Below are 12,080 nucleotides of genomic sequence, written 5' to 3' on the forward strand. Positions count from 1 at the left end.
GTCATGTGATTGGCCGATTGACGACTGTTTCACACTTCCCAGGATGCACCTTCGGGCAAAGGGAGGTGTCAAAGTTGAAAGGTCAAGATAACAATGGCTGCGGCTCGGGCGACATTTCCAGAACTCGGCAGAAAGTTGCAGGTTTTCCCGCCGTGAGCAGACGTTTGTGTGAGTTTTCAGCGATGCCGAGGAGTCAGCAAGGTAGGAAGAAGCCCTTCAGTGCCAAACAGAAGAAAAAGCAGCTACGGGACAAGAGAGAACGGAAGAAAGGTGGGTGCGTTTATGTGCGTGTTTGTGTTCGGACTTGTACCAATATGGAAGAGGAGGGGGCGTGTCAACTTTACTGTATGAAGACTGTGAAATATTTTCATTAAATCTGTGTCCTTTCTGTGCTGTTAATGTAGCAGAACGTTGGTACATTTTTGTTTGCAATCCAGTGTCATGTGATACATGAAGCACGAAGTTATAAAATGTCAGATGTCAAATTATTGATTATTTTGTCTCCTCAAATTGCCCTGGGATGCCTAAGTAGTGATAAAATTATGTATATCATTTTAATAGGGGAAGAGGGTGTACTCCTTTCTAAGGGATTTTGCATTGCATTGCAAGTCTACTCTCTTCAACTAAGACCATATACCTTTTGTGGTACATTTTGTGGAAGAATGTTATTCATGATCAGATGCCTATATAATGTCCTTGCACAGATCAATGTACAAAAAATATTTTTCCTGTGCTGTGTCCTACAGACAGAAATGAAGGGGTGAAAGGTCAGAACCTGACCTACAGTGATGATGACGAGGGTCAGGAGTCAGAGGTCACAGGTGTGCCAGGTGATGAGAAGGTCAACGTGAGGAGGATAAATGAACAGCCAGTCTTCAAGAGACCTGGAGAGAAGGGATATGACCCAAACAGGTGGGTGGGCTTGTTTATTATGTTTACCATTTTAGAAGGGGTTGTGTGGCGTAATGGCATCTAGCATTCGGCTCAGAACCAAGAGGTCCCGGGTTCGAATCCTGCCATGTAGCCAATTTTTAGCCCTAAAGGCACCTTACACGACTTTCTTCTTTCACTAAGGAGAAAATGAGTATGCCAGAGTGATCATTATCATGATCGTGGGAAGTAAAGGAGAACTAACCTAGTATTTTTGCTCAGTTTCTTCTCTCTTCTTCATCTCCAAACAGATTTCAATGACCTGGAACAGATGTCTGTTACCATGGTAACATGTCATCATTTAAAGAGAATGAGAAAATTTGCCCAGATATGACAAATATGATCAGTTTTCTTCCATCAGGTATCGCCTGCACTTCATGAAGGAGTCACGGGCTGAGATCGAGAGAAGGAAGAAAATAGCCCGCGAAAAGGTCATCAGTCAAGTGTCAGAGGTCAGTGACCTCCATGTCATTTCATTTCAGTGTAGATACTACAGATATGTTTCTTATGTAAAAACTCTTTTATACTTATACCTTAACTGTGCTTTGTTGAGAGCTTAATTGTGTTTAAACAAAATATCCGGAAATCCCCATTGTTCCTGACACTATCATTTCCCATTACTAGTATCACTTAGTACATGTTTCCTCTTTTGTTTGCACTTGTAGGCAGATTTAGAAGTTGCAATAGAAGACATCTACCAGCCAGGTTCAGGTAAGTGCTTTCTTGATACACTGTGGTTAATAAAATTTAGATATGAGAGACCAGCCCCTGTACTACTTGTATAGTCTCCACCATACCAACAATAAGTTTAATAAGGTTAAAGAACCTTCTCGCGTTAAATGTCACATAGGGCGGCACCCATCTCTGTTTTCAATACCAACAATGCTGGCTAAAAATAGTAGAATTTAGGGAGAAAAATTTGCAAATGGAGTTCAACCAAAAGCAAGTATACAGCCCTAACCCTGTTTATTCCTATGGCCTGTCCAGTCCTGGACATGCCCAAGCGTCCCCACTGGACCTACAGAGAGTCCAAGGCCCACCTGGAACGGAAGGAGGAGACCTACTTCCTGTCTTACCTGGAGAAAATCTACCACACCTACCCTGTGGACACACTCAGCTACTTTGAGCACAACCTAGAGGTCAGAGCAGATTTTTTTAATTATGAAAAAAATATAAGTGTATTTTTACAGTATCTGTAACTGCCCTTTGGCAAAATACAACAAATACATCACAGTTTGTGAAATATAGCTACTTAATAGCTTCCTTCGGCAGTTTGCATATTCTATGTCATACAATGTAGTGATCACCTCTTTCAAAATCTAGAATAGTCTACACATTTGACTTAACTGTAGCTTGTAAACCAAGTCCCACTGTACTTTCAGGTCTGATCAATGATGAAAAAAAAAACTATTTTCATTTCTTTCCTCTCTTCTGTCCTCTGCAGACATGGAGGCAGCTCTGGAGAGTTCTGGAGATTTCAGACATCATTTTACTCATCACAGACATCAGACATCCAGTAAGTTCTCCTAGATACTAGTATGTTCCCAAGCAACTGTTGTTGTTTTGTAGGGTATAACACTGTGTTACCGAGCAACTGCTTCCAGGCTGCAACTGTCGAAGGTTCTACACATTTCTGTACAATCATGTTTTTTAATTGTTGTGCAGTACAGTCATGAAGAGTCTACACTGTATAATGGCTAGCAACTGTTCTGTATCAGGTTCTACACTTGTGAAAGTAAGATTCTAGTCCTAGTGCTGAAGAAAATTGACCAAGTAGTGGCCACTGCCCCAGGCCTTTTGCTTCTTCTTCTTCTTGGTTACCCCCAAATAACCCCGTGAGGAGTGCCGTTAAGGGGGGGAGAGGAGGCCCAGGCTAAGGCAGGCAGGCCGCCAGCCTGGCCCGGAATGACTCAACATTGGGAGCCATAACTACCAGGTCAGGAAAGGACTGAATTTCCACTGCAGAATAGTATGGGGAAAAAAAGAGTATCTGTAGGTGTCTGTGCGTGTGTTGCAGTTCTGTTACCATGGGATTATTGTTTCTAAGCAACCATTGTTCTGTTTCAGGTTCTGCACTTCTCCCCAGCTCTGTATGACTATGTTACCTCAGAGCTGGGCAAGTCTATAGTCCTGGTGCTGAACAAGATCGACCTCGCGCCCCCTGCCTTAGTCGTGGCGTGGCGCAGCTACTTCAAGGTCAAGTTCCCGCAGGTGGAGGTCGTTTGTTTCACCTCCTTCCCCAAGGAGCACACCGAGGAAGAGAAGGACCCAGGAACAGGTCTGGATGATCCTTTAAGACTCTGAATATAACTCTAGACATTAGCAGAGCAGTAAGACTGTGAAAGATTGGCAAATAAAGGAAAGAAAGGCTCCTTGAAAGAAGAGAAAAATTGATGTAGTAAAGAATAAAATCTACTCAGATCTTGTTTGTAGATTACCCTAAAACTTGTCTCTATTTGTTTATGGAAGCAGAGTATCCAGACTGTGGGAGAATGATATAATTAAGACTGGTAAAAAGGAAATAAATACTCCTAAAAGATGTCAAAATGATGTAGAAATAGTCTACAAAAAAGCCATTCATCTTGTTTGTAGATTAGTCGTAAACTTGGCCACTGTTTGTTATCAATACAACATGTTTTGATATTACCTTTGAAAGTGTTTTGGAGTTTGTAATCCTAACGCTTTCTTGGCTGCTCCTCAGTGCTACAGAAGAAGCGTCGGCGTCCAGGCAGCGGCATGAAGGCAGTCGGACCTCAAGAGCTGCTGGAGGCTTGTGAGAAAGTCTGCAATGGGAGAGGTCAGAGGTCTCCTGTTTTTTATTATTCTGCTATCACACTTGCCAAGGGCTCTTACTACTGTATGGCCGTATGGATAGCCTTTGATTTTATAAACTCATACCATAAATTTATAGCATTGGTGCCATCCAATTTGCTGTACACAAATGCATAATGTTTACCTTTACATGGTGACAGTTAACTGTTTAGCTCAATAAACTATTTATTCTTACTCAAAAACATTCATAATGTATTATGATGACCAGCCCCTCCTACTCTGTCCTACACCTTGCTACATAAGGGTGTCCGCTATATCACCATTTTCCATGCATGGTAACAGCCACATGGTCTAGGTCATTGACCTTTTTTGTTTGGAGAAGAAGAAAAAAAGCAAAACAACACGTTTTCCTTCTGTGAAGGTAAATTTAAATAGTGGTGTGCTTTTCCATCCCCAGTTGATTTGCAGAGTTGGGGGGAGAAGATTGCGGCGGCAGAAGCTGACGGGGAGACAGACGATGACAAGGACAGGGACACGAGCGTGCCGAACCCGCCGGCAGAGTCTGAACAGGACAGCAGCGCCCCCTACATGCAGTTCCGGGACGGGGTCCTGACTATAGGATGTGTGGGTTAGCTCCTGTCATTGCTGTTGTGACGTTACCTCTTCATGAATTCGCTTTTAACTTTAGTTTCTTTGCATGATTTTTTTTTCTTCTGCAAACTGCAGTTAGAAGAAAGCTGGAACATACTGTCCAACAGCTAGCTCTCACAATTTGTTATCTTGGATGTTCAGTATTTTTAAACAAAAATAATGTCTAACCCTTCACCCCTCCAGGACACCCCAATGTGGGCAAGTCCTCCCTGATGAATGGACTGGTGGGGTCAAAGGTAAGGAACTTCAACCTGCTCTTGAGTGGAAGACTGTAAATAAGGAGTAAAATTTTTGGCAGGAGAATTAAATGTGTTCAAGCAGTGCTACATACACATGTGTCATTGCCATGTCAAAGTCACGTCCAAGTAGTGTTTTTTTATGAAACAAACTAGAATCAGAGCATGTGTGAATATCATTCATAGCCTGTGTGTCAGCCTTTTTAGCTTTTGTACGCTCCCCACGATCCACTACTGGCCAAAGCGGATCGTGGGGAGCGATGAAAGCCGAAAAGGCTGACACACAGGCTATATCATTCATATTAACATCAAGATACATATGTGGCCAGGCCATTTTATGGATCACAAATGTTACATCTGATCCCCTTCCCCCAGGTGGTGAGCACTTCCCGCACACCCGGCCACACCAAGCACTTCCAGACCATCTTCCTCACCCCGACTGTACGGCTGTGTGACTCACCTGGACTCATCTTCCCCTCACTCACAGACAAGCAGCTACAGGTCAGGTCAGGGGGTATAGGTCATGAGTCAGTTCAGAGGATACAAATCATGGGTTAGGGGTCAGGCAGCTGTGTGACTCACCAGGACTCATCTTCCCCTCACTCACAGACAAGCAGCTACAGATCAGGGAGTAAAGGTCATAGTTCAAAGTTCAGATGTATAGATTACAGGTCAGGTCAGGTATGTGGCTGTGTGGCTCACCTTCTTATCTCTCTTAGACAGTTGCAGATCAGAAGTTATAGGTCATAGGATACAGGTTAGGTACTAAAGGGCGGAGTGTGTTGCTTGTGTACCTCTTCAAATAGACAGCTTTAAATTAAGAACTCTTCGACTAACACTATACAACTGGGCTTAAGTTTTTTTTTTTTTTCTAACCTTTATTTAACCTTGAAAATGTACAGTACAATTTCGTAGCAGTACAAACTCTTCGGCCTAAGCCATTTTTCAAGAGGTCAAGGGGAGGTAGGTCAGGGGTCTTTGCATATTCTTCAGTTCAGTTACAATTCGGCGTATAATTACAATATAAATATATACACAGTAACGTTATACAATAATCAAACACTATCTCTGTTCGTATGACTCATCAGTTTCAAGCATCCAAAATTCACTTCACAAATTTAGTCATTCTAATTTCTAACTTGTGACTTGACGCAGCCGGTTTTTAAACGCTGCAACTGACGAAGCCGTTCTTAACTCAGTTGACAAGTTATTCCACAGTACCGATCCTGAGTAGGAAATTGATCTTCTGTACACTTCCCGACGAACCCTTGGCACATACAAAAGGTCAGATACACTTTGCCGCGTGGTTCTTACTGCCCTATCACTACAGTATGTAAATAGTTCTCTCATGTAGGCTGGCAAACAGTTATTAAGGCTTTTATAAGTTAGCAGGGATTTCTGGTCTCTGTGTATGGATTTGATGTCCTTCCATCCCAGTCGAGTCCGTACTTCAGCCGACGGCGTTCTGTGCGGGGCTCCCAGCAGCAGCCTCCCAGCCCTGTTCTGCATCCGTTGAAGTTTCTGTAGCTCTTGCAATGGTGCAGTGTCCCAAACAGTACTTGTGTAGGTTACATATGGTAGAAAAATACTGTTGTACAAAGTACGTAGTGCTAATGTGGATATGAAGGGACTGACGTGCTTCATGATACTTAGGGATCGTCTTAGCTTACCCAGTACGTGTTTAACATGCCCTTTCCAGTTCAGATTATTGTCAATGTATATGCCAAACTTATATATGTTACACATGGTTACAGGTTGAGCATTAATAACCAAGCTGGGGTTGTTGCTGTTTTTCAGTCTTTTGTCTGTACCCAGCAACATGCACTTACATTTACCCCCATTCACAGACAGAGAGTTCACAGCAAACCATTGAGACAGCCTTTCGAGATCTTCCTGTAGGACGGTCTCAATGGTCTCAACATCCTTGCTGCTGACATAAATGACCGTATCATCGGCATACATTGAAATGCTACAACTTTGAATACAATTTGGCATATCATTTACATAAATAATGAAAAGTAGTGGTCCTAAAATTGACCCTTGGGGCACACCATACTTAACCGTGTGAAAGTCAGATTATTGACCTAAGATCTCCCCTCTCCGTTCAGGTGCTGTCCGGCACCTACCCGCTGCCCCAGCTGCAGGAGCCGTACACGTCGGTGGGATACCTGGGGGCCAGGGTGCCCGTGGTCCGCCTGCTGAACCTCCGTCATCCTGACAACGACCCGACCCAGCCGCAGGGGGCAGCACAGGAGCAGTGGTGTGCCTGGGACATATGTGATGGTGGGGAGTTGATTTTGTATCTTCTACCTAAAGCATGCATTAAGCAATTGTTATGGTGGACCTGGTTCAAGATCATTATGTTTACCGAAGGAAAACATATTGTTTTTGCTCAGTTTCCTCTTCTCCAAACACAAAAGGTCATTGACCTGAACCAGATGGCTGTGACCATGGTAACTGGTGTTGGGTTACATCATGTTGCAATTTTAGATTTAGGGATTTAGAGACTCTAAATCCTGCCACAATATATATTATGAATGTGTTGGATTAATAGAGCAGACCATATGCGAAGGTAAACATTATACATTTGCTTTGCAAATGTTACCTTTCTATTTTTCACTTGTTATTTTAGCTGGATAGCAACACCTTCCCATTCCTAATAGGTCTTGATATTTCCTCCATTCTTCTCAGCCTGGGCTGCGAAGCGAGGTTTCTATACAGCAAAGACAGCGCGAACAGACGTGTACCGAGCAGCCAATAGCATCCTGCGTATGGCCCTGGAGGGGCGAATATGTCTGTGTATGAGACCACCGGGATACACAAAACACAAAAGTATGTTCGTGAAAACTAAATGGTTGTGATCAAAGAACTTTGCTATTCATTCATTTACCAACCTGATGAAATTATTTACGGAAGTAAGCTATAGTCCCAAACACTTGGAAGCTACTAGTGTGTGAAATGCTATGGCCAACCCTTAACACTTATAATATCTTGACAGATATATTTCATGTGTGGATGAATATGAAATAAATTCAGCAACCAGATAAGTTCTCTGAGGAATGGCAGATGTTTCAGATAGCACCCGCTACATCTTTCATCAATGACTGAGAACAAATGGTTTTTGCTATACAGGCTATTACTGTATTAGCTGCATTCTCAAGTTCTGTCACCATTTATCTGTATTAGGCTAAGTAGGCTTATACATGTACATGTACAAAAATGTACATTGTACACATGCACATGGTTTTGACAATGTCTATGCAACCGTGTCTGTTTTGTTCAGGAGACTGGGAGTCCCACCCTGAGACCAGTGTCATCGCAGCGCTACAGGACAGCAGCAGGGGACGAGTCATGGAGGAGGACTCAGGATCAGACTTCTCCAGCTCTGAGGAGGAGGAGGGAGGGAAGGAACCAACCACAGGCAGGAGGGGGCAGGAGGAGGAGTCACCAGAGGAGGCGGTTGCCATGAGCAACCCGTTTGATCTGCTAGCTGATGATGATTAATGTTAACATGAACATGTGGAGGACTCCATCTCTGGGGAGGACATTTAGGAAAGGAACCAACCACGGATAGGAAGGAGCAAGATAGAGGAAGGAGAAGTCTTCTCCGGAGACGGTTGGCACGAGCAACCCATTTGACCTGCTAGCTGAAGATGATTGAGGTTTACATGTAGTGCTTGTGTAAGAACATGTAACTTTAGGATTCAAGATGTGAGGAAGACAGAGGGAAGATGGAGAAGGGACAAAAAGCAGGAGACAATTGCCACAAGCAACCAGTTCGATCTGCTAACTGATGATGATTAAAGTTTAAGATGTAGACAAGTGCATGGATCAGAACATATGGAGAACTCCAGCTGTGAGAACAGAGGGAAGGAACCAACCAAAGGCTGGAGGAAGAAAGAGCAGGAGGAGGCGGTCGCCATGGGCAACCTGTTTGATCTGCTTGCTGATGATGACTAATGTTAATATTGCATGTGTGCCTGTACTATTATTAAGGACATGTAGAAATGTGCAATAGGGGACCGGGTGGGTGTCTCACTTTTCTACAACACAAAGTTGCTAACAGTGAAATCTGCTAAAAGTGAAGTGGAGTCAAGTCAATAAAAAGAATATGACAAAAAAAAGCTATAAAATGGCAGCAGAAAATACCCAAAAGGACTGTAACCCTCACTTGTAGTACCCATACTGAGAGCTATATATTCAGTGCTTAGGTCACAAAGTACTAAAAGTTATAACATCTATACATTCAAGTTAGTATTTATAGGTCAGAGATATGTAATAACTAAAGACAGTACTAGTAATTAAAGCAATATTGTTACATGGTTAGTTACAATTAATGAAGCAATAGAAACTAGTAAGAGATGCGTAATAAGGAATTCTTGTTGGGAGTCTAAACATTAGGAAGAACTGTGCTGATGGAGGCTAGAAATATTAATATTTAAGTACAAATACTAAGGGAGGCAACATATACAGCTAATGGCCATATGTAACTATAATATAACATGGACAAGAAAGATATTTTTACTGTTACTGGAAAGCAAGTACAAAGTATAACAGAAGCAAGCATGTGTGAGTGACGAAGATTTATTGTAAAGGCATGGAACGGTAAAAATCTATTTTCAGATGTTGCTAGAGCAAAATTGCTGCTAAATTCACTCTACAATCATTCCTAGTTTGTGAATTATCGGCAAGTTGATTTTTAATTTCATATTCAATCATTGGAGACCGATATTTGCTTTCAAAAAGCAAATGATCTCAGTAAAATTTTGTACGTTATGTTAAATTTGAAGAGAATATGGTCTAGGTATGAGTTGAAACTCAGTTTGATGGTGTCAACAAGAATACATGCACAAATATGACAGTGAAACATGCATTGCTGTGCTCAAGAGGAAAGAGCATGATCTACATTTTGTAAACCTTTGTTATGTCATATCTGGCATGGAATAAACTTTACTTTGCATATTGATGACTGTTGTCTTCAAGTCCTTCTGTTTCTTTATTATATTAAGACCTAACTCTACATAACATTGTACCCTATACTGGTACAAAAATAATGACATACATGTACATGTACCTACACGGAATACTGTTGAGAGTTAATAATTGAATTCTGTCAAAAGAAATAACCCAATTTAAAAACTGGACCAACACAGTTGCACAGGTGGAAAATTAATGTATATATTCTGTTGGTAACATCTTTGCCTTTCGATTCCTGGGGCACAAAAATACAAAGTTGGGGCTAAAGGGTATTGACTGGACAGAAGGGGTTGTCATAAATGATGATATTGGATATTCTGGACTGTTCCACTAGTCAGCGAAGGGGTTGGCATGAATGGTGATGTCAGATACTCTGACATCAGACAGTGGTCTGTAGGTTCTCTCCTCCACCGGAAGTTTCTCCAGCTCATCTAATGTGTCCAGACCGTCTATGACCCTGGGGAAGAGAAAGGGGGGATATTTACAATAAAGCACAAGAAAAAAAGCTTATTGCTTTGAGACCTGAAACCAGACATATATTGGCACATTACATTGTAATTTCTTTATACACACACTAGTATTATGCAATCAATCTTTCCTCTTCCTGATATATCCCTTAGCTCGGCTTAGGTACATCTTCTATTGGGAGGGAGAGCATTGGAACTACAAACACTTGTTGATGCTGTGTAGTTTGCCTCACTGTACATTTTCAGTTGTGCACCAGTCCTGTAAGTGTATAGTACTATTCTGTCAAGGAAGATGCAACTTGTCTGGGAAGATCTAATACTATTGAGGAGTTCATCATAAACATAAACTTCAGAAAGTGAACTGAAGCTCTGATTGTTACTGTACATAGTCATAATTATTATGAATCCTTACTTTCCAAAGATGGTGTACTTCATGTCGAGATGCGGCTGTTTGGCGTACGTGATGAAGAACTGAGAACCGTTGGTGTTGGGCCCGCTGTTTGCCATGGAAACCACCCCGCGGACGTTGTGCTGTAGAAGGAAAACAAACAAACAAACAAAAACAAACTCAGTCTCGGAGAACATTCCTGGGAAAATGTCGAAATTGTTTTTACATGTATTACATATACAAGAAATGGAAGGCTATAATATAACATATGGACAAGAAGATAAACAACAGATACTTTGAATGTGACAGTAGACAGTTCAAGACTCGAAGTTTCCAATGTTTGTTTTCAACATTCGTGTTGTTTACCTTTAATGTGTCGTTGATTTCATCTTCAAACTTGCCTCCCCAGATGCTGGACCCCCCCTTCCCTGTCCCAGTGGGATCTCCCGTTTGTACCATGAACCCTTTGATGTTCCTGGAGGGAGAGGAAGGTTAATACATGTACATGTATTGTCATATTTAAGCTTGACACAAGCAAACAGTTTTACCGTACAGGCTTAAAAACATCAAGCCAACCACTGCTATAGCTACATACCTGCAAAGATAGTGTGTTACACACTGGCTATACACAATACACATTCATCTTCCAAAAATAGTTTAATCACGTTGGTAAATGCACCACCTACAGTGGTTACATTGGCTACAAATAGCTGCGAGAAGCAGAACTCCAGTCGGAAGCTCTGAGGGAGGTCTGACAGACATTGAAACGTCAGCAACGTGAGAGAAGTACTGGTTGTGTAAAAGAAAATCTAATACACATTCATGTAATCTGTTCTCTATTGTAATTACCCACCTGTGAAAAACAGTGCCTTTGTAGTAGTCACTTGCAGCAAGAGCCAAGAAATTCTGAAGAAACAGTGAAAGGGAAGATTAATAAATGGATGTGTCACTATCACACCCACACAATAATTATAGATTTGTAATTTACGTACGTCCTTTCATACATTTCACAATTTATTGTTTATGAAGGTGTAGATGAGGTTGAACTTGAAGCATCATTTTTACAAAAAAGTTTTTTTTTTTTAAATTATGACTTACCTCACACGCTTTCGGGCTCTGCTCGCAGAACAGTTCTATCTTGATGTCGCCCACATCTGTGTGCAGCGTTACAGCCTGGAAGAGAAAACAACAGGAGTACAGTTTCCCTTAAAATCCCACCTGATTCTTGCGTTTTGTGAAATACACATGCACACAGCAGACGTTCTTTGCCCCCCTCCCCCATCTCTTTCGAACTCAAACATATATGATTAAATTACTCCCACAAAAGTTCTTGCAACATTTCTATACACCTATACAACAATGGTTATCTAATTTCTCTCTTTAGATGATGAAATTTTACCATTGAGTCCCAAAACCGGATAAAAACCCTCCCAAAAGCAGCTGGTCTCAAATCTTCCCGCGACTTCCGCACTCTGCCAGTCTCGTCTCAAGTCTCGCCGCCAACTCTCGCTCCAGGTCAACCGCGAGATTTTAGAAATGGGTGACTTTAGCGATGTTTCGACAGCTTTAGAGTACCTCAATGGACAGAAAATATTCTGTAGAAAGTTTTAAAGAAATAGCGCGTGGAGTTTTGGCGTGTGTATTAATTTTTATGGTATT

At 41.8% G+C, this 12,080-nt stretch overlaps 2 protein-coding genes across 2 annotated transcripts; one reads left to right on the top strand and one right to left on the bottom strand.

Annotated features, from left to right (window-relative positions):
- Positions 1-91: 91 nt before the first annotated feature.
- Positions 92-8,183, top strand: LOC109484658 (guanine nucleotide-binding protein-like 1). The gene is made up of 14 exons (XM_019788006.1): positions 92-270; positions 747-912; positions 1,292-1,382; positions 1,596-1,641; positions 1,918-2,069; positions 2,375-2,446; positions 2,998-3,208; positions 3,632-3,727; positions 4,160-4,330; positions 4,537-4,589; positions 4,965-5,090; positions 6,698-6,872; positions 7,281-7,421; positions 7,873-8,183. The coding sequence occupies exons 1-14, from the start codon at positions 183-185 to the stop codon at positions 8,091-8,093; spliced, it is 1,809 nt and encodes a 602-aa protein (XP_019643565.1). The 5' UTR covers positions 92-182; the 3' UTR covers positions 8,094-8,183.
- A 1,479-nt stretch (positions 8,184-9,662) lies between these two features.
- LOC109484680 (peptidyl-prolyl cis-trans isomerase-like 3) lies at positions 9,663-11,920 on the bottom strand. Its single transcript, XM_019788028.1, has 6 exons — positions 11,821-11,920; positions 11,520-11,594; positions 11,275-11,327; positions 10,788-10,896; positions 10,446-10,564; positions 9,663-10,023 (listed from the first exon to the last, which is right to left on the bottom strand). The coding sequence occupies exons 1-6, from the start codon at positions 11,821-11,823 to the stop codon at positions 9,897-9,899; spliced, it is 486 nt and encodes a 161-aa protein (XP_019643587.1). The 5' UTR covers positions 11,824-11,920; the 3' UTR covers positions 9,663-9,896.
- Between the last annotated feature and the right edge of the window lie 160 nt (positions 11,921-12,080).

The sequence above is a fragment of the Branchiostoma belcheri genome, unplaced genomic scaffold, assembly GCF_001625305.1.
Source record: "Branchiostoma belcheri isolate BF01 breed outbred unplaced genomic scaffold, Haploidv18h27 scaffold7, whole genome shotgun sequence".
NCBI classification, from domain to species: Eukaryota; Metazoa; Chordata; class Leptocardii; order Amphioxiformes; family Branchiostomatidae; genus Branchiostoma; species Branchiostoma belcheri.